The sequence below is a fragment of the Bos grunniens genome, chromosome 19 (assembly GCF_055505025.1).
Source record: "Bos grunniens cultivar Pamir isolate PY7600 chromosome 19, Bosgru_T2T1.0, whole genome shotgun sequence".
NCBI lineage: Eukaryota > Metazoa > Chordata > Mammalia > Artiodactyla > Bovidae > Bos > Bos grunniens.
The window spans coordinates 55,074,873-55,102,043 of record NC_141183.1 but is presented as its reverse complement, the minus strand read 5'-3'; the positions used below and the strand labels follow the sequence as shown (position 1 = coordinate 55,102,043).

The following is a 27,171-nucleotide window of genomic DNA, read 5'->3' as shown; positions in this document are numbered from 1 at the left end:
CCTTCAAGGGCAGGGTTGTGCCGGGGGTTAAGCCAAGCCATCCTGAAGACCCTTCTCCCCCCGGGGGAGTCACCCCTAGGCCAGTCTCCAGCCCTCTTTGCACCCATGCGGTCAGTAGGAAGGGTGATGCTCAAAGCTGCATCTTCGCCTCCGAGCAGCCAGTGCCTGGAATCTGCATCCCACAGAGTCAGGTTATTAAATCATACAGCAAGTCAATAGAAGTGAGAAAACCAGGTCTCCAGAGCAGGGCGAGGATGCTTCGGCTCCTGGCTGGAAGTGGGCACCGCGCTGAGCTGCATGTGCATTGTCGTCTTGAAAGCTCTACACTCTGAAAATATCATCATCCCCATTTTATGGATGAGAAAACAGAGGCCAGAGAGCATACAGCTGATCGGTTATGGGACTGGGGTTCCAGACCATGTCTGAACCCAAAGGCCAGACTCCTCCCACTCACAGCTCTGTAGTTTTCCTACAAGGGCCTTGTACCCAGTACTGCTTGGAGTAAGCGGGCCACCAGCTGAGACTTGAAAATAATGTAGATCTCGATAAATGTGGACTGCAGTGGGATGAGCTCCAGTGGGGTCTACCCCTGGGGTGTCAAAGCCGAGTGACTGCAAGTGGATCTGGACTCACCGTGCTGTCATCTCCCATGGAAACCAGGTCACAAGATCCCTAGGCCAGAGGGGTTTATTCAAATAAGGAGGCTCTTCCCATTCACAACCTTTTCAACAAATAAGGGTGGGTTCTTTCCGCTTACACCCCACAAATAAGAAGCGATCTCAGAAGGCCTTGCCACTGGGAACTTTAATTTACAAAGTACCTAGGACCTTGAAAGCATGTTCCAGGAAAATGCAACCAGGTGATTTCTCTCCATTCCCACTTGGGCCTGGCAGAGGCCAGTCAGCATTTATTATTATCTTTTTATTTTCCCTTAGCTTTGATTTTTGTATCCTGGCTCCAGCCCAGTAGACTCATTTATCATCACCCTAGCCTTGCCCGTATCTTCCTCAGAAGGGTTCTTGCCCCAGCTAAGGAATCTGTTTGCTTTCCCTGACTGCTTTGCTATATCTGACCTGGGCCTTCAGCTTGACCCTGGCTTCTGACTTCCGGCTTTTCCTTGAACCCTCCAGCTTCTGGGAAACCGGGGTGTGGCCTCCCTATCCGACCCTGGCCCTTTGTCCGCCCCAGTCTGCCGTGGCTCATCCAGTCCTGGCTTCTAGCTCTGATCTCACGTGTGGCCCAGCTGGACAGGCTGTTTCATTATTAAGCGTGAAGAATTGGGAGCACCACCATCACGCCAGGCTAAAGCTATTTGGGTGGCTGGGGAAAGAGGAGACATTTAGTCCATTTCATGCCTGGTTACCTCTGTAATTCCCAGGACAGGGTGGGCCAGGGTTTGAATAAACCCCTCTGGCCTAGGGATCTTGTGACCTGGTTTCCATGGGAGATGACAGCACGGTGAGTCCAGATCCACTTGCAGTCACTCGGCTTTGACACCCCAGGGGTAGACCCCACTGGAGCTCATCCCACTGCAGTCCACATTTATCGAGATCTACATTATTTTCAAGTCTCAGCTGGTGGCCCGCTTACTCCAAGCAGTACTGGGTACAAGGCCCTTGGAGGAAAACTACAGGCTTGCGCAGGCCTGGTAACTGGAGTGGGCATTATCTCATTTACTTCTCATTCCAGCCCTGTGAGGCACCCAGCATCCTTACTCCCTTTCTGCAGATGGAGACCCGGGGTCAAGGAGGTTAATGACTTGTCCCAAAGTGCACAGCTAGTAATGCCGCACAACTGGGATTCGGACCACGTCCTTGGGTTCACGACATGAACCCTCCCAGTGGTCCATGGAGTCTCAGTCACTCTTCTCTTCCTCCCCGTCCAAAGCCTTCCGTGTCGGCCCTTCTGAGGAGGCTGCACTGGACGGCATAAGATCTCGGGATAATTTGTTGTGGACAGAATAGACCCCGCTGTCCTGCCTCTTGAGCTTCTCCCACACTGGTAGAACCTGCAGAAGGGCTGAGGGTCAGCCGCAAAGCACTCTCCTGCCCGTGCTGTAAATTTCCAGGGCTGCCCACCAACAATCACCCCCACTGCTGAAGAGCTGCCGAAACTGGGCTCAATGCCCCTTACGATCTGTGAACGCATTAATCCTACTTTCTGTTAATTAACAATATGATAAAACCAGCATTTCCTAAGTCGTCGCTTCACACGTGTTTTAGCAGTTACGTACTTATTGGTTTGGATTCAGAATGCTAATAGAATAAAATTTTAATGAAGATACGACACTATGAAAAATTTATCGAGAAGAGTTCAGGTATTGCTGCCATTAATGTATAGGGTAAGGTTCTCAGTTTGAGGGGTGAACCCCCCAAATGCCTTCTAAGCAGTCTGTGCACTGAGCAGGAGGACCCAGGAGATCCTGGAATTAGCAGGTTCTTGAGTCTATATCCCACCTACTGGCCCCTCCTCGGGGGTCGGAAGGGCCCATACCAGCTGGCAGCCACTAAAGGTAGCTATTCCCCCCTCATCCTTTGGCTTTATTTAGTAATCTCTGTAACTAAGGGATGACTTCAGAGCAGGAATCTTCAAATTTTTTGCACAGGAAAAAAATTAACATACAAGCCCCCAATGAGTCTTATTTAATTTTCAATGTATACATGTAAATACTATGCTAATATATCATGTATATTATAAAATGTATATACATAGGAATATAATAGGATGGGATACATTTGAAATAAGCCATATTTAGCATTAATAATTAAAATACTTTTGGTTAGAGCAATGAGATTGAATATGCTTTTTAAAAAATCCTTGATTTAATAACACTTTGTGATTCAGCTCTAAAGGTTGGATTCTGAGTTTAGCTTATTATTTTGGTACTTGGCTTGAATGCCTGTCATAACTGAAAAATACACCTCGAGCGAGATACACTGATCTCAGTGGAAGAAGCACATTTGCTGTGCTGACTAAATCATGATACTAATTTTTCAATCCCATCCTCCAATTATGCAAAGGATTTTGTTGAAATTCAGCTTGTAAATTTCCATCTTCCCTGATGTCAATCAGGTTTTCACGCAAACTAATCAAGTGTTGCATTTTTATATTTTTAACAAATGGGTTCAAAATCCACTGGAATGCTCCTTTTTTTTTTTTTTTTTTAAGAGTCTTACAGTTCTGTTTCCGAGTTTTAACAGTCTGTGGATACAAGAGCTTTTGTATATAACACAGTCATATCATCTTTAGCAACAAAATCACAGAACAACAAAAATATTTCCCAAGCACTTGTTTTCCAAGGGCTTTCTATAAAGCACAAGTTTGTGTTGGAAAGTGGGGTCTTTCTCACTCAGCTGCTGCTGTTCCATCTGATCAAATGGTTGTGAAGTGGCTGGCGAGGCATCTTGCTTCATGGCAGAGAAGGGTCAGCTTACAGTTTTCTGGTAATGGTATGGGCTTATATCGTTAGCATTATCTCCAGTCCGGGTTTTCTTTGCCCATCTTGCAAGGGTTCCTTTACTTAAAGGCAGATCACATCGTCTGTACGTCCTGGTCACACCTGAACAGCACTGGGTACCAGCTGTGCTGGCAGCAGGCGAGTCAGTAAGGTGCCACCCTGACCTCATCCCCATCGGAGCGCTTCCTTTTTCCCTCCTGGGGTTTATAAAATACCATCCAAGACAGTGTCTCTCTGATGGCTGGATATATGGGGGCACTCGTCCATGCACTCTATATATTAAATAATAGTGAAGTTCAAATTATTTGGGGGGGTTCCCTGAGGGCTCAGACAGTAAAGAATCTGCCTGCAATGAGGGACACCCAGGTTTGATCCCTGGGTTGGGAAGATCCCCTGGAGAAGGGAATGGCTACCCACTCCAGTAGTCTTGCCTGGAGAATTCCATGGACAGAGGAGCCTGGCAGGCTACAGTGCTTGGGGTTGCAAAGAGTCGGACTTGACTGACTTTTACTTTCAAAATTATTTTTAGATTAAAAATTAGGCATTAGGCTTTTTTCCTTTTCCCAGTGTTTCTTTTTTGTGTGCAGTAATAATACCTACTGTTCGTTTATTTACTTATTTTTGGCCACACCATGCAGCATGTGGGGATCTTAGTTCCGTGACCAGGGATCGAACCTGCACCCCCTGAATTGGGAGCCCAGAGTCTTAACCACTAGACCACCCACCAGGGAAGTCCCTTCCCACTGTTTCTTAAACCTAACTGTATACCTGAATCACATGGAGAGATCTTAAAATATACAGATGCTGAGGTGTTAGCCCAGACCTAACTCAATTCTGAAAATGGAGCCTGGGGACCAGTATTTTTTAAATTTTTCCAAAGTGATTCTGATGTAAGACTCACGGTGGAGAATCAGTGTTCTAGATCAGTGCTTCTTTAATTTGCATAAAAATCACCCAGGGGATTTGTTGTAATGCAGATTCGGATCCAGGGGGCCAGGGTGGGGCCCCGGACTCTGCATTGCCAGCAGGTTCCCAGGTGCCTGTGCTGCTGCTGCCGGGTGGGACGCCCTGAGTAGCCCATCTGTAGCCCGGGCTGGCCCCTGCCCAGCCTCTCCCCTCTCCCCTCCGTCCTCCCACTCCTCCGCGCTCTCTTGGCAGAGCTGCCCGCCCCTCCCAGGCTGCCTGGGCCGCTGGTCTCTGCTTCTCGGGAAGATCTGCCCTCCAGATGTTAAGGAGAGTTCCTTCACAGCCAGGAAAGGAAAAGCGGCCAGCCCCCAGCCCACGGTGGGTGAGGTGGGCGTCCCGTGCAGGGGCACCTCGGCGGGCAACCACCCACCGCCACTCCAGGCAGGCTTTCCGTAGGCCTAGGGAGTCCTGGCGACATGGGCTGAGATGCCCCCTCTGCGGGGGGCCCGGAGCTGGCGGCGGGCCCGGCGGGCATCCTGCCGGGGCTCCGTCAGTTGGGGCTGTTCTGAAAGCATGCCTCATCATAAAAGTCCTGTAATTTGTGGCGGCGCTGAGAACCTGCTTCCAAGTAGTGGTTTTCTGATGGTGCTCTGGAACTTTCTCTGGGGCCAGTAGCCGTTCCTCGAGAACTTGCTGGAGGGAAGCGGTGGCAGGGCTTCTCTTGGGGCCCTCTCTGCATCCCGGGGAGAAGCGGGTCCTTGCAGCACAGGTCCTGTGGTTCCCGTGCGCGACCCCTCCCTGCTTTGTCTCCATCCGCTTCCTGTCCCGCCTCAATGCCTCCTGTCCCGCCTCAATGCCGGATGCCCGCTCGGGAACAGCCAGCAGGCCAGCTCCTGGCCCCGGAGCGGGCACAGCAGAGGTCAGGGTGCAGCTGTGCTCAGCCCGCTCGGGGCCTCCCTTTCAGAGATCAGCCCCTTTCTTTAAGCCTAACGTGATGTGGGGTGTTTTTAGGTAACGAGTTTGCGCAGGGATTACCAGGTGACTCGTTTACCTCTCCATCTCGAATCCGGTTCCCCCGACCTGTGACCATCTCTCACACATATCAAGTGAGTTTCGATACGTGAGGTTCCCGACAAAGGGCAAACGTGAGCGTGTGAAGATAGAGGTTGGGGTGGGGAAGAAGCCGTAAAAAGTCCGTTGCTTGTGGAAGAGGGTAGCTGACCCCTCACAGGTGTTTTCAAGCAAGGCTCCAGGCTGGCGAGGTCTTTTTTTTTTTTTTTTTTTTTTAATTTCTCTGTTACGGAGGAGGATACTGAGGGTCAGAGTGACACAGCCAGTTGTTGCTGGAGCCAGGATTCGAGCCCAGATCTTCCTTGCTCCAGAGACTAAGAAGCCTGTCTCCACCGTAGCTCGGGAGGGACTTAAGGCAGACTGACACCCACTCTGAGCCTCCAGGTTGCTCCCTGTGTGGGTGGGGCTGAGGGTGGGAGTCAGGCTGACAGAATTGAAACCCGCTCTTCTGCATTGCAGAAGGAAATGGCAACCCACTCCACTGTTCTTGCCTGGAGAATCCCAGGGACGGGGGAGCCTGGTGGGCTGCCTGCCGTCTATGGGGTCGCACAGAGTTGGACACGACTGAAGCGACTTAGCAGCAGCTGCAGTTTCAGGGGTAGAACCTAAGGGTTCCCACCCAGATGCCCGCCTCGGTGGGGAGGAGCTCCATCTCCCCTGAGCTAAGAAAGCCTCAGGTTTAGAAGCCTTGAAGGATAGCTGCGGCCCGTGGAGCCCGCCAAAGCCCCCCAGCCCCGCAGGCGCTGTGGTTTCCGGAGCACCGCCCCACCCCCAGGCATCCCCGTGCCCTGCCCCAGCTGTGCGCGTGACCTCAGCCCCACCGCCCCGCACGGGCGCAGGCTGCCGCCGGCACCTTCTGCCAGGGTCCTGATCCCAGACCGCTGTCTAGCGGTTTAATTTGGTGAATTCACCACTGCGTCCCAGAGTTTATATTGGCACTTAACAGCAGTAATATGTGTCTCTCTCGCCAAGAACTGGCTATTTTCCCGACCAAGATGGAACACCACACACAAAAAATAGGTTTGTGAACTAATCTGCTGCTCTGACAAGTGTCATTCACAGAATCACTGCCGTGGAGCGCGCTCGGAATGAAATGAGGTTGGGGTTGTCTGGCCCGGATCACAGGTGCTTTTTCCCCCTCGCTTAACAAGAGTCTGGTATGAGAGGCCCTTTCGCTGCAGCCGCAGGCACTTTCAAATCACGCCATCAGTATTCACGGCAGATTTCTCTCTTAGAAAAATGGTTTGGGGGTGGTTAGCGGTCCCTCTCTCTCCCTCTGCCCCACCTGCTTCTGAATCTCTCTCCCTCCCTCCCTTTTTCCTTCCCTTCTCCCTTTCTTTTCAATTCCCTCCCTCCCTTCCTGGGTGATTTTTTTTCCAGGCACACCCTCACCCTCATTGTAAAGCTGTCTATAAACTCATATAACTTCACAGATTCAGGGAGGTGCCCCTCACCAGTAAAACACACACACACACACACACATATATGTATATCTCCCATTGCCTGAATGCCTGTTTGGAATTCTAAAGTAGAGCTTAATTGCCTTCCCGTAAGGATTTGATTTGAGCAAACCACCGAGACCCCTGGGAATGGAAACAAGATCAGTCATTTACACTTTAGTGTGAAGCGGCCTCTACTCCTTTCCTGAGTCTCGGGGAGAGAAGCTTTGTTTTTGTCAGGATCCACCCCCTCCCTGCCTTGGACGAGGGCTGCCCTGGGTCTTTGAGGTCTAGCTGTCCACGAAAGAGACAGAGTCTTTCCAGATCTGCCATCAGTCTCTCTGCACGTGAGAGGAGAGCCTGCAGATTCTTTTCTCATACAAAGTTCTTTTCTATCAAACTGTCTCCACTTGGCTCATCCTGAATGGGGAAGCATAAAGCGGAGTCAGACTTGGGGGAGCATCAGAATCCCCAGAGAGCCAGTTAAGATGTAGATTCCTGGGCCACACCCACAGCGCCCCCATTCGGAGGCAAACAGAGCCTGGGGGTCTGCATTTCTAACAGACCCCTCACCCAGCAGGAGACCACGAGGGCCACACTGAGAAACACTGGGTTAGGAGCACCATTCACTTTCACCCCCAGCTTGGTTTATGGTCTCGGGACCTCCATAGATGGTCCTGAGCCTACGGTGGCCGGATGAAAAGCCTACTTGTACCGAAGCCTTAATGAAATGCTTGCTGGTTCACGGTCGGCATCCGACCTTTAGAAGGTTGATGCTCACATTTCAAGGTCAGGCATTGGCTAGAGCATCCTCAGGCAGAACGAGAAAGAAAAGCACCTTTCCAGTTGAGAAATTGGCTCCCCTCTGGCAAGTGGCACCCATGTGGCTTGATATTAATTTAGAGCGTCCGGTCTTGAGCAGCTCCTCGGCACTAGTTTGGAGGGAGAGTGTCGTTTCTGTCACATTGTCCCCCCCACACTTGAGATCGCTCCCTGCTCCGCCCCCACTCCCCTGGCCCCCGGAGGCGCAGGTGTGCGAGCTGGCTCGCCGAGCCCCTTCCCCTCCCGATGCAGCCTGTGCGGGGATACAGAGACGCGTGTCGATTTGCACCGATCCCGGCTCTGCGTGTGCGCCAGCCACTTGTAATTCCCCACAGCCCCAGCCAGCTCTGCACGGCAGCAAGAAATATGACCAGGCAAGTTGAGAAAATAAATTAAACTAAGTGTCAACTTTTCTTGTTTCTCTCCTCATTATTAAGAGATGGAATGGGGCTCGTTTATCAAGCAGGGGGAGAAATTAATTGACACGGCTTTAGTATCATGATGTCTGGCGTGTCTGGTCACATTCCTTCATTTTTTGGAAAGGCATTTTATTATCGTTTACAGCAACCAGCTGCCAAACTACTGGTGTAAACGAGGCAGCAGGCGCATGAGTGACGCCCCGCGAAAGGACTGCAGTGCCGGCCCGAAAGGGGCGCAGCGGGAAGGAGAGGCCAGGTCAGAAAGGGCCCCCCGCCCCCCGGCCCAGAGAGGCAGCCTGTCGGCTCCTGGGCAGGGCAGAGAGAAGGGATGTCTGCAGACTGTCCGACCCATCACAGGCCCGTTTGCCGGCCACAGAGGAGGGTAGTTGCAGGCCTCTGCCTCTGATGACCTCCTGGCCCTCACACCTTTGCTCTGACCAGCCATGAGGCCGAGTCCTGCATCCATTGCGAGTCAGCTTGCCTGCCCCCTGTTCTTGGTTCTTAACAAGGCCAGGGACGTGAGTGCTTTTCTGTTCATCCCTCCAGGGCAGCTGACTCTAAATTAGAGAGCCAGTTTGCTGCAAGAGGTGTCTGCTAGCATCTTCTTTGATGATGCAATCCCGTTTTCAGCAGCTCTGTGGTTGGGGTCTGGAAACGTTCAGAGGAGTCCCTGCCCTGTGCCCATCCTTGGCCAGACTAGCTTAGGTGATGCTCTGGTTTTCTTGATAAAATTGAGCTTCGGGGTGTTGCTCTTAAAACTCTCGCTGTCCCCTGCACTATCTGTATGTTAAGGGCATGTCCACACCAGAGTGGATGCTCAGCTGGCCGGGCCGGCACCGCTGTCTCTCCCGTGCTCTCCTGCTGGGTCGTGAGGCTGAGGGACTGTTGGCCGGTTTGTAGAGGGTCTCGCTGAGCAATGAGGGTGGGGCTCCAGACCCAGGTAGGATGTGTCGAGAACCCAGCAGATACTGGGTTTGGGGTAATCCACCTTCATGTGAAGGAAGGAGGCTGGGATGGAATGAACACAGGCTTTCCCACCCCTGCTGTCTGACCCTTGAGTCTGTAAAGTAGGGACAACCATCCCTAATCCACCAGGGTCGGCAGGGGGCGGGGCGGGGGTGTGGTTGGTGAAGACTGAATTAAAGAAACTTGCTCAATAAACATAGTAAGCTTTCTCTTTTTATAATTATTGTTAGAATGTGGAATGGTAATAAATAACCACATTTAGGATACCAGACAGTAGATATGATCAAAGGAATTCCCATCCCTGGTTTGGTGGGAAGCGACCTGCTCATCTGCCTGAAATCCACAGAAGTGTTTGAGTGTGAGAGCAGACGGGCCTCCAGGTGGCGCTAGTGGTCAGGAACCCGCCGGCCAATGCAGGAGACATAAGAGACTCGGGTTCCATCCCCAGATCAGGAAGACCTCCTGGAGGAGGGCACGGCAACCCACCCCAGTATTCTTGCCTGGAGAATCCCATGGACAGAGGAGCCTGACGGGCCTCAGCCCATAGGGTCGCAGAGTCGGACTCGACTGAAACAACCTCGCAGGCACACTCGTGAGAGCATCACACCCGGACAGTGGCCCCTCCTGCCCGGTACCTACGTCTGAAGGTGCTCAGGAAAGTAATGACAGCTCAGACTGGACTTCACTGGTGTCCGGGTAACAGGTAGCAAGTATCCCCAAGTGGCAGGCAGTCATTGGAAACGTATCCTTTCCTTTGGAAAGGCAGCTTGTTTTTTTCTTCGAATAGATCAGTCTTCTGAGTTACATTTGTATAGGACAAATGCAAGGGCATGTGAAGCCACCAGGTCCCACCAGATAAGGGGCCTTCAGACCCTAGCCAAAGTTCCCGGAAAACCTTTCCAAGGAGATGAAACCCATTTGCCAAACCTGCTGAAGCCCATAGACATGGCCCAGAAATGGTCTGAGTTGGGGGCAGGTTGGGCAGCCCGAGGTGAAGTGTCATCAGTGGACACACGGCTACCGTGCTGAAGCCCGCAGACCACCAGGGTTCGTGCCCCAGGCCTCCCCTTCTCGGGACCGTGGGGCCCCCAGACCAGCAGGGAGGAGTTGCGAAAGGAGCCAGGCATGACTCCTGGCCAGCTCCTGCTCTGGCTTCGGGGCCACGTGCCTGCACAGAGGAGGTGTGTAACTGTGCCAAGCAGTTGAGCAAAATGATGAGGGAGGAGGCTGCCCTGCCACTCGCAGGGTTGCCTTGGGGACCAGGGAGGGTGATAACAGGAGAAGTCTTTTGAAACCAGAAAGTGCTGCCCACGCCCGGACCCAAGGGATTCGTATTTATCCTAGAAGCAGCCCACAGCTGCTTCTGCTTCCCACCAGCTCTGGGTTATTAGCCAGAGAGGGAGGTTGCGTGGGTTATAAATACACTTGGGTACGCGTACCTTAAATTCCTCATGGGATACCCAGAATAAATTTGACAGTCTGGGTTTTTTTTTTCTCTCTCATTTTTTTCCTCATTAACCAAGTGTGTTAACTCCTGACTTGCATTGATTTTCACTGAAGACGCATTGGACACTGCGTGATTGCCTATTGACACTAATAGGCAACTAACCTATATGATAAGAGAAGAAAATTATTTTTGAGGCTAGGAGAAGGCCGTCCCCGTCTTTCCCTCCTGACCAAAAAAGAATTCTCTGCAAGTTAGCTGTTGGCTGTTCCTCAGTGACTGCGTCTGGAGCAGGTCATTTTAATTGTGAGGCATCTTGTTCTCGGAGCTCTCGTCTTGTGTGTGTATGTTCGTGTGTGTTTATAGCTTTGTATTATTCAGGTGAATAGTCGGTGTTGTTCATTTGAATAAAAGAGGGAAAAAAAGGTTTGACTGTTAAACGCTTATCTCTTAAATAGAGCCTACTTGTTAGTTTCCATAATAGCTTCATTCAAGAGAATGCTGTAGAATTGCATTTTTAAATGCTCACTGCTACCCTATATATGTCTGTTTTTAAATCCCGTTTTGTTTGGGATTCACCTTCCCACCACCTTCCTTGTCCCAGTTTTGCTGACTCCTGGCATCCCTCAGAAGTGCGGGTAGGGTTAACGTGGGGACTTGGAGAGAGGCAGGCAGGTATCCTTTGCTGATGACGAGGGAGAGGGTTTCTTTGGGGAACTATCCTGTTTTCCCCCAAATTTTGGCCCTGTACCACTCTCCTTTCTAGGGATGGTGGCTGACGACTTCACACCCCTCGGGAAGGGAGTTCCCTGGTGGTCCAGTGGCTAAGACGCCACGCATCCAGTGCAGGGGGCCTGGGTTCGATCCCTGGTCAGGGAAGTGGATCCCATATGCTGCAACTAAAAATCCCACGTGCCCCAACGAAAAATCCCGTCTTTCACAATGAAGTTCAAAGATCCCACGTGCCACAATTAAGACCTGGCGCAGCCAAATTAACTAATTTTTGAAATGTTTTCTGGCTCTGGCATGGCACCTTCTTAGGACCAAGAGAGACTATGCCCTGAGCAGGGGTGTTCACAGGGGTTCCCCAGAGGGCCCTGCTGGCGTGAGAGCCCTCACAGACTCTGTGTGTCCAAGTCCTTGCCCCGGCAGGGACCAGAGCAGGATCCCCCACGCAAGCCGGCCCAGCTCTGCTGACTCTCCATGAGACCAGAGTGGTGAAGGCACTCTCCTGGGGCACACAGCTCACCACCGGGCCCTCGCTTTTGAGCAAGGATAATTGCTTGTTTTTAATTGGCTGCTGTGTGTCTGATGGACCTTCATGAGACTCCATTTCTGATTCTCTGCAAGGCTCTTTTGGAAAAAAATGACAGGGAAATAATCAGTCCTTCCCATTCCTTTTTTTTTTTCTCCCTTATGTTCAAAAAAAAATTTATTTATAAAAAATACAATGGGATAGGTTTATGCTGAGAAATGCAGCAATAAATACTGTGGAAGAAAACAGAGCAGTTCTACATTGGCACAAACAGGAAGGGCAAAGGCGCCCCCAGACTTCCATGTCCGCAGGCCAATTTTGTACACGTTCCTTTTGAAACGCCACTCGGAGAAGATCTCATCAGCTTAGGTAAGAGTAAGTACACGTATAATCGCAAATGCACACCGGTCAGGACTTTATTTAAAAATTAGCAAACAATACTGTGGAAACATTGATACATAAATTTCTAAAATGCATCTTAAATTTAAACGTGGCAAAAACCATGTTTAGCTGTAAGCATGTTTAGTCTTCCATGTAGAAACGAGATACTAAACTGTAAAAAGAAACAAAAAAAAAATAACTTCCTATTGTTTGAGAATACCAGTTTTAAGCAGAGGACTGTAAAAATGCATAGATTTTTAATGAAAGAGCTGACGGCACAGGGGTACTCCTCAGCCTCCTGGGTCTCGTGTAGAATCTGTACATTCGGCAGACTGTTCAAAAGCCTGCGATGCACTGAAAACAGTATGCTAAGTGAAATAAACCAGACACAGAAGAACAAATAGTGTATGGTTCCAAGTCCATGAAGTGCCTAGAGTTGGTGAGTTCATGGAGAATAAATGTTACTGGGGGCTGTGGGAGGGAGGGAGAGACATTGCTTCAGGGCACAGAGTTCTGCTCTGGGAGGGGGAAGAGTTCTGGGGATGATAGTTCTGGAGAGTGGTGATGGTTGTGTAACATCATGAGTGAGCAAACGTCACCATCCTGTACACTTAAAAATAGCTAAAAGGGTACATTTTATGTTACGTTTATTTTACTCAGTAAAAAATTAATTTCAAAAATGGAGAAGGCTTGGATGCCAAAAAAAGGATTTTTCCCACCCACTGCCACATCCCTCCCAAATTTTTGACTTCCTTCTTCTGCCCTTCATACCTCAGGTTAATTTATTTTGTTGGGGAGGGCGCAGTGCTCACCACTGAGTCGCTACTACTACTGCTGCTAAGTCGCTTCAGTCGTGTCCGACTCTGTGCGACCCCATAGACGGCAGCCCACCAGGCTCCCCCGTCCCTGGGATTCTCCAGGCAAGAACACTGGAGTGGGTTGCCATTTCCTTCTCTAATGCATGAAAGTGAAAAGTGAAAGTGAAGAGCTCAGTCGTGTCCAACCCTCAGCGACCCCATGGACTGCAGCCTACCAGGCTCCTCCATCCATGGGATTTTCCAGGCAAGAGTACTGGAGTGGGGTGCCATTGCCTTCTCCGACTGAGTTGCTAATTCATTGTAAATGAGGATGCATCTGTAAGATAAAAATGATTATACGTTCAGGAATAACATTTATTGATAATTAAATGTTTCGTTGCTTCTTTGCTTTCTCCAAATGGAATAAATAAATATTTTAGACATAATCAAGTTTGTTTTCTCTGTTTGGGCCAAACAGACATGGCTGTTGAAATGATATAGATCTTTAAAATACTGCAAATGAGTCTTGACATTGCTGAGTTGTGTTGAGTCCAAGGTACATAGGCTTGAAATCCAGACTCTCTCCTGTGATCAGGAAAATCAGTTTTGTGATACTCGAATTCTGAGTCCTTCGGGATTAGGGAAGGGACCAGCGGGGAGCCAGGATCTGAAGTGATGCTGTGTGTCTTCCCCCTCCCTTCCCCGTGCAGCAGTCTGCATTTTAATTCCTGTCTCCCGCCTCCTCCGCACCTCTTCCTGTCTCTGGGCGGTGGCAGGGACTGGGAAATCGGGGCGACAGTGAGTCTGGAGTAGCGCTGGGCCAGGAGTCCTGATAGTTGCTTCGTGGTGGACCAGGCAGAAGTGGGGAAAAGCAGTTTCCTTGGCAGGGGACTGAACCCAGCGCTTCTAGGAGACTCGACTTACCTGGGCACCAGGTGACGTTAAACCAGTCTCCTCCAGCTCCTGGAGGGGTACCCTGGACGGGCACTGACCCACCTTCTTTTCCGGTGGCACAGATGGGCACACCTCATTTGTCCACACTCTCTCGCCTTCCATTCAAAGCGCGTGCCTGGTCTGGCTGGAGCGATCTCGTGGGGCCCTTCTGCATGGGGGCGGCCAGAACCCGCCACCTTGCTGTCTTAGCTCCAGTGGCTGCTGTGAGAAATGGCCGCCGACTGAGGGCTTCAAGCCACAGAAGTTCATTCTCACGGTTCTGGAGGCTGAAGTCTGAAATCAGAGCGTCAGGAGGACCACGTTCTCTCCGAAGGCTCTAGGGGCCGGCCTTCCCTCTCCCGGCTCCTGGGGGCTCCCGGCCTGCCTTGGCTGGCGGCCTCATCCCTGCATGCCCTGCATCCGTCCTCACGAGCCGTCTCCCTTGGAGTCTCTCACCTCCCTCTCCACGGCACAGAACGCCTGCTGTTCGATGGCGGGCCACCCTAACAGTGGGGTGATCTCTTCTTGAGATTCTGAACTTACATTTGCAACAGCCTTTTTTCTAGATAACATCACATGCAGAGTTTCCAGGGGGTAGGATGTGGACCTACCTTTTGGGGGCCTCTGTTCATCCTGATTAGCAGCGGGGTTCTCTCCCTGCCTAAGAACTGGCCCATCCTGGTGTGTTGAGGGTTTGCATGTCGCCTTGGTCTGAGTTTGGGCCAGAGGAGCGGCTTCAGAGACAGAGGAGACGCCAGAGTGACTCATGAACTAGATGTGCGGGTGGCAAGGGAGGGGGAGGCCCGTACAGGGAAGAAGTGGGAACCTCTGACCTGTCGCTTGAGAAGAGGGACGATCCAGCACGGTGCCTGGCACATGGGGAGCGGATTTATGGCCGAGGAGGGCCCAAGTCGGTCTCGAGGGAAGGCCATGACGCCGGTTAGGCGGCCGCTCAGACCCTGGAGGAGCAGAAATGGCTTGTTCTGTCATGCTCAGCCACCCGCTGCTGTGTGTTAGGGCCTCTGTGTGTCCTGGGGACCCAGAATGAGTAAGGCCCCTGCCCAGCCCTTGTCCTCGAAGCCAGTCTAGAAGGTTCCTGCATCCTCTGCCGTGCCACCTCTCCCTCCCTTGGGGACCTTCTGAAGGCATGGCACCTTGGTCCCTTCTTCTAGGATCTGGGTTCCAGAAGCGTGGCCAGGAAGGGGATTAGCCTGAACATCGCCAGCCTCCCTGTGCGTGCTGCAGCAGCTCCTGCCTGGATGAGAATGTTGTTGTTGTTCAGTCGCTCAGTTGCGTCCGACACTTTGTGACCCCATGGACTGCAGCATGCCCGTCTCCTCTGTCCTTCACTATCTCCCAGAGTTTGTTCAAATTCATGTCCATTGAGTCGGTGGTGCTAACCATCGTTTCAGGCCCCTTTGAAGGGGGACTTGGGCAGCCATCACAACAAAGCCCAAAGAGAAATCATTCGGAGACTTACCTCTGGGTGTGGTCTCCTCCAGCCCTGTCTGTAACTGTGGGACCAAGGGCTAGAGAGAAGGCCAGTGTTGTAGCGCTCTCTGCAGGGACCTGGTTTAGAGCGGTGTATGGACCTGGTGAATTGTTTCCTGTTGGGCCTCATTTTAAACAAAATAACATTGTATCCAAAGACCCTGGGAGACACTTGCCAACTCTGACCCTGTGTGGCAAAGGCTTGTACTTGCCCCTCACGATGGGTCTCACCTCCAGCCTTACGTGTCTACAGTGGCCTGAGCTGAGCTGCATAGGCTGGAACACCGACCTGGTATTTGGTGTTTGGTAATAAATTACATGGGCTTCCCTGATGGCTCAGACTGCACAGTGCAGGAGACCTGGGTTCGATCCCTGGGTAGGGAAGATCACCTGGAGGAGGGCATGGCAACCCACTCTATTATTCTTGCTTGGAAAATCCCATGGACAGAAGAGCCCTGTGGGCTACAGTCCATGGGGTCACAAAGGGTCAGACACAACTGAGTGACTGAGCACAGAGAGCATAGTAAATTACATAGCATCGTAAAGATTGTGATAGCTGATTCTGTGGTCATCCTTGCCCTCTGTTTTACTGGAGATTGAAAGCAGGGAGTGGCCTTTTCCATTCCTTCCCCAAGGAATCTTCCAGATCTCACGGGAGCTGGGATGTAGGTGTGCAGTGCCCACAGCAGCCTGTTTTCCGCTGCTCCTTAAAAGATGGTTGGAGGTCAGGGAGAAGAGCGTCCTGAGAGATTTTCTGTCCACCTGGGATTTCTGGGGCCCAGAGTAGACACAGAAGCTTTAAAAGGGAGCATCTGTATGTGTACTCATGACAGGAAGCACTGATTATCATACTACTAAAACAGCTGTTCTGATTTTTGTGTTCCTGGTTGGTGTACACAGGCTTGTGTTAGGCCAGGCTCATAACTCTGGGGAGTATAGTGTCTTGGTCAGTTGAGCTGTTGGGAACATCCCCTGGAAGAGGGCATGGCAACCCGCTCCAGTATTTGGGCTTCCCTAGTGGCTCAGACAGTAAAGAACCTGTCTGCAATGCAGGATACCTGGGTTGGGAAGATCCCCTGGAGAAGGAAATGGCAAGCCACTCCAGTATTGTTGCCTGGAGAATCCCATGGACAAAGGAGTCTGGCAGGCTGCAGTCCGTAAGGTCACACAGAGCTGGACACGACTGAAGCGACTTAGCACACACATAGACTGGGAGGCTTACAAACAACAGAAATGTGTTTCTCAAAATACTGGAGGCTGCAGGTCCACGATCAGGGCGTCAGCATGGTCAGGTTTTTGGTGAAGGCCCTCTTCTGGTTTGCAAATGGATGTCTTATTGTGTCCTCCCGGGGCAGAGAGTGCAAGGAAGCAGGCTGCCTCGTGTTACATAAGGGCACTGATCCCGTTCATGAGGCCTCCATCCTCGTGATCCAAACGTCTCCCAAAGGCCCCACCTCCTAACACCATCCCGCTGGGGTGGGATTTCAATACATGAATTTGGGGGAACACAAACATTGAGTCCATGAAGTTCTCCAGGCAAGAGTACTGGAGTGGGTTGCCATTCCCTTCTCCAGGGGATCTTCCCGACCCAAGGACTGAACCTGGGTCTCCTGCATCGTAGGCAGATTCTTTACCGTCTGAGCCACCATGGACTGAGGAGCCTGGTGGGCTGTATAGCCCATGGGGTTGCAAAGAGCCGGACACGACTGAGCAACTAACAGGTTCACTTCCACTAAACATTGAGCCCGTAGCAGAGATTTGGGTTGTGACCCGAAAGGGTCCCAACATGCAGTCTCACCACCTTAGGCTGCAGGTGCAAACCTTGAGGCTTGGCGGGGAGAAGGGGCTTCCCAGGAGGACACATATATTTGATGCAGAGTCAGGACTGGGATCCGGGTCTGTGGCCTCCCCATCAGGTTGCCTGCGCTCCTGCGTGCAGCCGCTGCGGCTTCATTTCATCCAGGGCGGGGTGCCATCCCATCCGTGGGTCTGTATGTCAAAGCGCAGCTTACCCAGTGGGGTCACAGATGGGGCAGCATGCTGAACCCTGTTGGGGGCGGGAGGAGAAGAAAGAGAGGGCAGGAGGGTGGCGAGAGGCACTCAGGATGCTGAGCAGTGGTCGGCTGCCAAAATTCTTCAGTGCAGCTTGTCTAGCAAAGCCGGCCTCCAGCCGAGTAAATACAGCAGATAGCTGACGGGCTGACAGCAGGCATCAAATAGTCTTAAACTGCACCAAATCCGCAGCGCTTTTGAAGCCACAGTAGAAAAAGGATGCCTGCGCAGAACAGAGGCCTGAGACTTTTAATCGTTTCTTCCAGGCCTCAGGATGTCCTGATGAGGTATTAGAGGAAGTAATTCAGGAAGAAAAGGACAAACAACCGCCTCCGTCTGGAGGCCGACCCAAGGGCTGGCCACTCCATCGAGGAAAGGGCGAGTGTGGCCCCGCGGTCATCTGCTGTCCCGTCCCCCGCCCGCCCTCCTCCCGCCGGGAGCCCTGGGCTCTGACCCTTGTAAATAACAGACACGTAAATTTCCTGTTTGCTTCCGGGCAGATGTAAACCACATGTGCCCGCCGCATGGGGGTGAAATCATTAACTTTTCCTCACTGTTGGAAGGGTGCGCTGTACAAATTAGAAATCATTTCCTCAAGCTGGAGGCCTTACCCAGGGATCCATTCCCTGCCCTCCTCCCAGGAGCCTGGTCACCACCGCAGGACATCAAAGAAAGGGAACGGAACTCAACTTCTCCTCTCTGTCTTTTTTCCTTCCTTTCTCCTCTAGGGTTTGGCTTTGTCACTTTTGAGAATGAAGACGTTGTGGAGAAAGTCTGTGAGATTCATTTCCATGAAATCAATAATAAAATGGTAAGTTGGCGGGAAGGAAATCTAAAAAGGAGGGGATATAGATGTATATGCATAACTCACTCATTTTGCTGTACAGCAGAAACTAATATACTGTTGTAAAGCAGTTATACCTCAATAAAAATCAATGAAAAAATGGTAAGTTGGTAGGGGGTACATTGAAATGCCTCCCCTTCCCCCATATACACACCTTATCCTACAGACTGCTGCAGCCTGGTCATGCTAGAAGGTGCGCTGGGTGGGCGCAGGGACCACACTAAGAGTTCAGTTCTGTGAACAGCAGGAGTTGACAAGGTTTTTCTGTAAAGGATCAAATAGGATATATTTTCTGCTTTGCAGGCCGTACAACTGACTATCCAGCTACAAACCATCTAGAGACAATATATACAGGAATAAGCAGGGCTGTGTTTAATAAAGCTTTGTTTGTGACTTCCCTGGAGGTTCAGACAGTAAAACGTCTGTCTACAATGTCTAAGCTTTAAGGACACTAAAATTGAAATCTCGTAATTTTCACATCACAAATGTTTATTGATTAAGTGATTGACATTTAAAAATGTAAAAACTGGGGACTTCCTTGGCGGTCCAGTGGTTAAGACTTTGCCTTCCAGTGTACGGGGTGTGGGTTCAGTCCCTGGTCCGGGAGCTAAGATTCCACATGCCTCCAAAAAACAAAACATAAAACAGAAGCAATATTGTAACAAATTCAATAAAGACTTTAAAAATGGTTCACATTAAAAAAAAAAAAAATTCTTAAAAATGTAAAAACCATTCCTGACTCTGGGCCTCTACAGAAGTGGCTGGGGGACTCAGATTTGACCTGCAAGTTTAAATTTGCCAACACCTGGTCTTGGTATGCATCTGCTGTTTAGCTTGGTTTTTGAGAGCTCTATCTTAGATATGAAGTATATTGCCCAAATTATCTATCTCTTTAGGCCCTGCTGGGTAATTAACATTCTCTCCTTCTGATCAGCTAGTGTTACCCTCATGATTGGTTGTTTTGGCCTCCTTTTGGCCTTCTAAAGTCCCTTTTCCTAGAGGACACGCTCGACTAGAAGCGTGTTGGATCATTGAAGTTTGGGTAGCAGACCGACCGCCCAGAGAAGTGGCCACCAGAGGGCGCCATACCATGTGCAGCTCAGGCATGACAGCTTGGAAGTCTAAACGCCTTTCTTCCAATTGAGTAGGTGGGTGAGAACCCCCTTCCTGTTGGCTCCAGAAAGATGGCAGCCCAGCAGGTGTTTCTAGAGCCGTCAGCAGGTCCTGAGAGCCAGAACATTTAGAGCCAGCAGCACCTCCAGCCCCAAGAAAAGAGGGAGGGCGCGTATGTGTTTACTCACAGCTGTAACTTTGATATTCTCTTTCTTTAGTCAAAACATTCCTTGCTTCTGAAACATGGCATTCAGATACACATTGTATATTGGTCTGTGTTCACCAACTTTAAATTCAATAATAGAGCTTTTAGTGTGGATAAGATCAAAGCAATCTGCTTAGCATGTGGTTGCTACAGGCCTGATTCAATATTTGACTTGCTAATTTTTTCCCAGGGCACTAAAATAATATTGTTCGTATTGTTCCTAACAGTCATATGCATCTGAAATGAAAATACTGTTTCTTTGCATCCTGTGGGTTGGAGGCATCAGCTCAGGCATTGAAATGGTACCGGGCAGATGGGGGTGGAGAAATAACCGAGTTCCCCTCACGGGCTCCCACCCCCTCCAGCTGATCTCTCTCGGTAGGTCAGTACTTGCTGGTTTTTTTTTAAACTAGAGAGACGAGGCTTAAAAAGAAAGCTGCTTCTAGTCCCCGGAGGCCTTGTCTCTCTAGCCAGGCCAGCTATGGCCAGACTCCACTGAGGCCTGCCTGGGCACTGGGGGATGGGGAAGGGCCGCCCAAGGCACTGGCAGCCTCCAGTCCTGTGCTGCCAGGACTTCACGGTTCGTCGGGAAGGCCCTATGTCGCCTGGCAAGAGGCCTCGCGGTGCTGCCGCAAATGCATATGTGCAACCCTTCACCGTTGACTGGCTTGGCGACAAGCCTGAGACGCGGACGGAAAGGGCTTCCTTCTCCCCACTGTTCTGTGGGGAGACAGAGGCCCAGGGGATATGCCCCTGGGCCCCCTGGGTAGGGAAGGTGCACAGGCCTTGGGGTATTGGCTACCAGGCAAGCTGTGCAGGCGATTATTTGGCTTGGAGGTGGGGAGGTGGACCCCCAGATGACACGGGGGACAATCAGAAACTAGAGCTTCAGCCCCGGGTAACCTGCAGCCGTTTGTAGCCATTGTCCCCCATCTGTCACGTTTGCCCCTTTCTTTTGCACCAAGGTGGAAGCTGACGGTGGCAGGTGCTGGTAATGGCGTGCAGAGTGTGAGGTCTCTGTTTTCTTTGGAATCTGGGGCTGGTTTTAAGAGAAGAAGCAAGAATGGAAATAGGCAAGAGGCATGAATCAGGGGCAGACAGGTCAGGATCACAGAAGCCAAGGGAGGCATCACTGTAGGTGCCCAGCGCAGACCCACCAGGTCCAGGCCCGAAGGGGGAACTTAGAGGTGCTGGACAGGGCAGCATTAGGTCACCTGGCTGAGCTCCAGTGTAACAGGAGGGCCTGTGCAGGGTTGATCCCACGAGCAAAAGCTCCAGGTTGGGCTTGATAAACATTAGCTCTTGCTGTGGTCCACAGTGCCATCAATGAAAGGACTTCTCCAGCAAGCTCCTGTCCTCGGAAGAAGGGTGGAATTTAAAGCACATTGGGAGAGGATTCCACAGCCTGAATTGCTTTGGGTTCTGTGATACTGGTGTCTACTTCTAAGACTCAGAGAAAAAGGAAATGAATTTAAACTGTGCTGTGGACAGAATTCAAATGAGAGATCAGAAAGACTCTGAGAGCTTAGAGACTGCCAAGCAGAAACAGGGGCGGCGGTGAGAATGTATGTAGGAGTGTTTTGTAAACTAGACTGTGCTCCAGCCCTGTGAAGACAGATCTCCTGGACGCCTTGCGGGGACAGAGTGCTGGGGGCCTCCCCCACACCCCCGAGCTCCTGCAGCTACCATTGTCTCCTGTCCACAGGGAGGAGAGAACTCACCGTGCTGAGTCACAAACACAGGACTCGAATCCAGCTCTTCTTATTCTTAATCCGGCACTCCTGTGCCTGGCACTCAGTGGGCCCTGTATACATGATCGTGGAATGAAGAAAAGGTTAGGTGAGGGACCCCATGACAGTAAGGCATATCGTCATTCCCACAGCCATTTCCCATCTGATTTGGTTGTTTAATCTCCTGGGCATTTAAAAAAAAAAAAAAAAAAGATGAGGGTCCTTCTCTATGTCCAGGACAGCCAGCAGCTGATGTGGGGGCACGTGTTTCTACCTGCAGAGAAGCAGAGAGGCTGGACAAAACAAACTCTCCCGGATGCGTCCCCCCGCCCACCCTGGGGAGGTCAGGGTCATGGCAGGGGGATGGGCAGAGCCATGCCTGGCGCCCCCGCACGAGACCCCAGGGATCGCTGGTATTTGGGGAAGCCAACGCCACCATATCCTGAGTGCTTGCATTATGGATGTCGTTTGATCCTCACCCACACCTGGTGAAGGTGCTAATTATTATTGTTTAAAATTTCTTCCTTTTAATTGGAGGCTAATTACTTTACAGGGTTGTAGTGGGTTTTGCCATACACTGACATGAGTCAGCCATGGGCGTATGCTTGACTGATAAGCAAGGTGAGGCAGAGAGAGGAGTCAGGCAGCTTGCTCTGAGCCACGTGGCCAGAAGTGGCTACAGCAGGTTCCAGGCCCGAGTCCGGAGCTCCCATCTGTACCCAGTAGGCCGCTCCTCTCGTGGCTGAAGGGAACCTGGAGGGGCATCATCTAGCTGGGCACCAGCCTTCCAGGGCCACTGACCACCCCTCTCAGCAGCCACACAGCAGCCCAGGTGGTTCCAAGTTCTCCTGCCGGCACACAGAGGACGCGGGCTCACTCGGGGCCAGGCTCCCGACTGGGAAGAAGGGCCAAGCCTCTGAGGGGTCCCTGGGGGCCACAGGCCTCTTCCCCACTCCCCCTGCAACCCGAGCTCAGGGCCCGACCCACGAAACCTGGTCCTGGCGTCCGACCAGACACAGAACGGAGGGCAGACGTGGCTCCTCACGGTCAGCACGTGGGGCACGCGTGGGCCACCTGGGCACTGTCCGGAGGGGCGCCCCCCGGCCCCAGTGCCAGCCTGCCAGCAAGGTGCAGTAGTGATGCCCCCCTCCTGCCTGGCCCTGAGTAGTTACCAGTGCAGCCTCCAGGGCCTCCGACAGCCGCGGGAGGGAGGTGGGGACTGACAGAGACCACCCTGGGCCTCCTTGCGGGCCTGGCTCAGCCCTCACCTCAGGAGTCGGGGGGCAACGCCAGCTGCAGCGGGTGAGGACTCAGGGTCCAGCTAGAAATGTGCCAGGCAGGGGCACTTCGAGCCCTTCCCCAGCTCTGACCCACTACAGGACATCAGTGCCCACCAGGCAGCTTACACTCACGTGGTGGTTGTTCCCCTGCACAGAGCGGACAGCAGAGCTCACTCAGGAAGGGACTTCCGCCGCCCATGGCTGTAAGGGCAGTGCTGCGATTTGAACCTGTGTCCTTCTGGCCCCAGCCCTGGGTTCTTCCCACTCTACGCTGCTGCCACCTTAGACAGACCTCATCATGGAAAAATCTGGACAGATTTGACTGGTGGATATAGGGCAAGGTTTTGTTTTATGCAGGGATTGCTATAGGATTCCGTTAAGCATCCTTTTCCTTGTTCCTTTAAGTGATCCGATGTATGTATTGCTAAGCAAGCTTGTCAGGAATGCAGAGTATCAGGCCCCGCCCCAGATGTGCCAAAACAGAATCTGCGTTTTGACAAATCCGCAGTGATTTGTGTGCACATTAAAGTCTGAGTGCTCCGGAGAGGATCGTGGTTAACGAGATAACGTGGGGGTTTGGGTCATAAATCGTCCATCCAGTGTCATGAGGAAGGAACCCAGGAGTGAACACGGAGCCAGCTGAGTCTGGGGCTCTCTGCAGCACCCACCCCTGCATGGTCAGAGACCAGACCACCCGCAGACGCTCTCAGCATCCTCACCTCCCCTCTGACTTGTGTCTCAGGGGGTTGACTGCAGGTGTGTAAGGCTCATCCACAGGGTGATAGTCTGGACCCTCCAGTGATGTCGAATGTCCTTGTCCCCAGGTTGGGACCTACTGGGTCATTCAGAAGCACCCAGGACTCCAAAACATGTGGTCCCAAGCCTGAAGTCTAGGCCCACCACTGGTTGCCCTGAGGTTGGCAAGTACCCCACCTGTATGCACCTGTTTCCTCCTCCCAAAGACGGTGATGGCAGCTGCCCTCGGCATCCTGTAGGAAATGCTGATTTAGTCCCTGACCCTGGGAGGTCTTGGCCTGCTGTTTCGTCTGGTGTATGAGCTGGTCGCCTTGAAGAAATCAGCCTTCCTGAAAACCCCCTTAGTAACTATAACTTTCCACTTGGCCTAAACCAGGCACCAATCAATTTTTTGTCAAGGGCCAGATAGTAAATATTTTAAGCCTCAAAGGCTCTTCGTCTCTGTCACAACAAATGACATGTTAATGATGGGCATGGCTGCTGCTGCTGCTGAATCGCTTCAGTCGTGTCCGACTCTGTGCAACCCCATAGACGGCAGCCCACCAGGCTCCTCTGTCCATGGGATTTTCCAGGCAAGAGTACTGGAGTGGGGTGCCATTGCCTTCTCCGATGGGCATGGCTATGTTGAAGTTAAAACCTTATTTACAAAAATAAGTGGCATCTGGATTTGGCCTTGGACCGCAGTTTTCAACTCCTGGCCTCATCCGCTGTAGCTCAGAGCAGGTGGTCTGCTTATCTTAATGGACCCAAGAGGAGCTTCTCAGCCAGGCGGTCACCCAGGTCCTCTACTACTGAGGCAGCATTTTACTAGCTGGGGCGGGGGCCAGCAAGCAGATGCCGGGGTTTGGGGTTGCAGCCTGTGGAAAGTAGCAGTGCCTTCATTCTTAGGGGGCTCCGAGCACTGAGCAGGTGTGGAGGGAAGCATGGGGTGCTGTCCACCCAAGAGGCCTTCCCGGCGGTGGTGCCGTGAACTGCTCACTGCCGACACCCCACAGTGCGGTCACTGCCCACTCCTGACGGTGACCTCGGGCAGGCTTCTGTGCTTCAGCTCTGTAAGACAGGCAGTGTGGCCCCTACCATGGAGACTGCTGGAATTAGGGCTTGCGGAGGCTTTTACCAGGCCATACATAGCACATTCTATCATCGTGAGAGGTCTTCTTACTGTCGTTATTCTTAGAATCATTGTATTGAACGAAGACGTAATCCTAAGGTAAGGCGGTCCTGGCCAGATGACAGGGCAGTGAGGCAGGTGTGCAGACCTGGGCAGGTCTGGGACCCAAGTCTCCAGGCCAGCAGGGGGTGAGGTGGGCACTCTTGATGCTCCAGCCGGCGGGGAGTCCTGAGAGGAGGGGGCCACACAGCCTGCAGAGCAGAAGGGGACCCCCAGATAGGGTTTTCTAGGTCCCAGGGAAGCTGACTCAGACGTTTCCACTGACTCATCCTTGGGGAGGTTACAAAAACCCCACTTCTAAGGTCAGAGCCTGGTGTGATCTCAAGCCTGCCTCCTCCCATTGGGGCACATTTGGGGGGTTAACCCCCAGAACAGGAGCCTCTGAGTGGGAGTGGCTGGCGGGCCAGAGAGCAGGAGAGTCCTGAGTTGGCCACTCCGACCTGGGGCTACAGTTCGGGGTCAGGGAATCCGAGGAGGCCCCAGCCCGGGGTGGGCGCTGACCCTGCCAGGGTGCTGCAGAGACCCAGCCCATCGCCTCCCTCCAGCTGCCCGCCCTCAGCCTGAGGACTGAGCTCCACTGGGAACCAGCCCCAGCATGAGGGGGAGGGAGAGGAGGGGCGGATGGAATTAACTGGGCTTCTGTGTTCACTACCCTATTTGCAGCATCGTCCTCACTCGTAAGCTAATTTTAGCTATCCATTCTGCTTCTGTTACCATTTATAAAATGAGAATGTCAAATGCAATATTAAACAAGCAGGATGAAGGCAAAAAAAAAAACAACAACAACAGGAAATGCCAGAGAGGCACTTAATAAATGAATCTTGTGTTTACGCTGGAGAGGGAGCGGTCCTCCCCCCAGCCCCCAACCCCCCAGCCCCCAACCCCCCAGCCCATCACGCATGCGCGCAACCCATCCGCACACGCTGTTTGTGCACCAGCTCTGTTCACGCGAGCAGAGGGCGCTCTGTGTTGAGGGAGGTGGGGGCGGCGGGGAGGGCCATGGTGGTTGGGTGGGAAATGTTCGTCCCTCTTTAGGCAGAAGTGATTTTTCCTGCAGGGAGGTGGCGTCCCGTTGCCTGAGTTCTGGCTCCTTTGCCCTTGATGTGTCCTCTGGGGAGGTCACTGAAGAGGGGCGGGGGAGCGCGGAGCAGCTTCTTGGTGTCTCGGTGCCCAGAGCCTCCGGCTTATCCGTGCGCGCTGGCCCCGCCTTCCTGCACACGCCACCCATGGGTGCAGGGGAGGGCCCGCAGCCTGGAGGAGGCTGCTCCCTTCCTTGGACTCTGCTCACCTGCTCTGCCCGGCTTCCCGGGGACGCGTGAGCCGACGCTCAAGCCGCGCTTTGCTTTGCTTTTCTTGAATTGAGAAATGAAGCTGGGCCCAGCCCCCGTCTCTGGCAGAGCACCCCCCCAACACACACACCAACGAGGATAAACACCTAGCTTGTGGCAGAATTGGGGCACGTGCTGGAGGCTGAGGTTTCTCTTCACTTTGAAATGCCCTTGCAGGTTCCCAGAAATGAGAAGAACAGCTGCTGCTGCCACCATCAGCTTTCTCCCCAAACAGTGCGGCCTGGGAGGCTGCCTTGGCGCACCTTGCTGATGAGAGTGGGAGGGCGGGCCTACCTGGCCAGCAGGTCGGGGAGGTCAGAGAGGAGGTCGGCAGTGACCAGCCGAGGACTCCAGGCCAGGGGGTGGGCGGTCACTTTCTCTTTCCCTCCTTGCCCGGCAGGCTTTGGGATTTTCATTTTAAGCAGAAATGTGAGCTGGCTTTGTCACCTTGAAGGGCTCACACCTGGGCTCCGTGTGGAGGACAGTCAGGTGTGAGCCAGCGCCAGCTCCTACAGGATTAGCCGGTTTAATTTCTCAGCTCCCTGCAGCCCTGTGGCGTAGGCAGTTCCTCTGCTCCACAGATGAGAAGATCGAGGCACAGAGAAGTCAGACAGCTGGTCCCAGCTCAGAGCCAGCTGTGGAGCACTGACGAAGCCAGAACCCTTAGGCTAGACCTCAGGATGAGGCCGCCCACCCCCTAGATCTGGGCGAGCGGGTGGCTCTGGTGGACACTGGGGCCCGTGTCTCTGGGCAGAGTTAGAGACCAGTTCCTCTCCGCTCCTTGGCCAGACGCTGAGCCCCAACGAGGGAGAGCTGCTGCTGCTGCTGCTAAGTCACTTCAGTCGTGTCCGACTCTGTGTGAACCCATAGATAAGCAGCCCACCAGGCTCCCCCGTCCTTGGGGTTCTCCAGGCAAGAACACTGGAGTGGGTTGCCATTTCCTTCTCCGATGCATGAAAGTGAAAAGTGAAAGAGAAGTCGCTCAGTCGTGTCCTACTCTTAGCGATCCCATGGAATACAGCCTACCAGGCTCCTCCATCCATGGGATTTTCCAGGCAGGAGTACTGGAGTGGGGTGCCATTGCCTTCTCCAGCAAGGGAGAGCAGCCTCCTGAATTCATCTGTGTCCACGCCCAGCCCTGCCTGCTGAGTATGGGGTGCTGGTTTGTGACCACCTTCACTTCGCCATCGCTGGTTTTAATAAAGCGCTGAGCAGAGGAAACAGTGGGTGAAATTAGTCCTGAAGTGCTGAGGGAATTAATTCTGGGGCCAGGATCGGGGATGGCTTTGGGGACAGAATAACTTCTGAATG

At 52.4% G+C, this 27,171-nt stretch overlaps 1 protein-coding gene and 1 long non-coding RNA gene across 34 annotated transcripts in view; one reads left to right on the top strand and one right to left on the bottom strand.

Annotated features, from left to right (window-relative positions):
* Window positions 1-27,171, top strand: part of MSI2 (musashi RNA binding protein 2) — a 406,318-nt gene that overhangs the window by 311,779 nt on the left and 67,368 nt on the right. For all 32 annotated transcript variants that reach the window (XR_015148343.1, XR_015148342.1, XM_086360855.1 and 29 more), the window contains one exon: window positions 18,162-18,244. Coding sequence is in view for 30 of the 32 variants with exons in the window: in XM_086360855.1 (XP_086216981.1) it covers window positions 18,162-18,244 (83 nt within the window). In the remaining 2 variants the exon portion in view is untranslated. The remainder of the gene's footprint in view (window positions 1-18,161; window positions 18,245-27,171) is intronic.
* LOC147352744 (uncharacterized) lies at window positions 18,749-25,957 on the bottom strand. 2 transcript variants are annotated; one of them, XR_015148346.1, is made up of 3 exons: window positions 25,821-25,957; window positions 21,317-21,399; window positions 18,749-18,900 (listed from the first exon to the last, which is right to left on the bottom strand). It is a non-coding gene; the product is annotated as an uncharacterized LOC147352744 (long non-coding RNA). The 2 variants fall into 2 exon arrangements; XR_015148347.1 differs by lacking the exon at window positions 18,749-18,900 and adding an exon at window positions 20,734-20,946.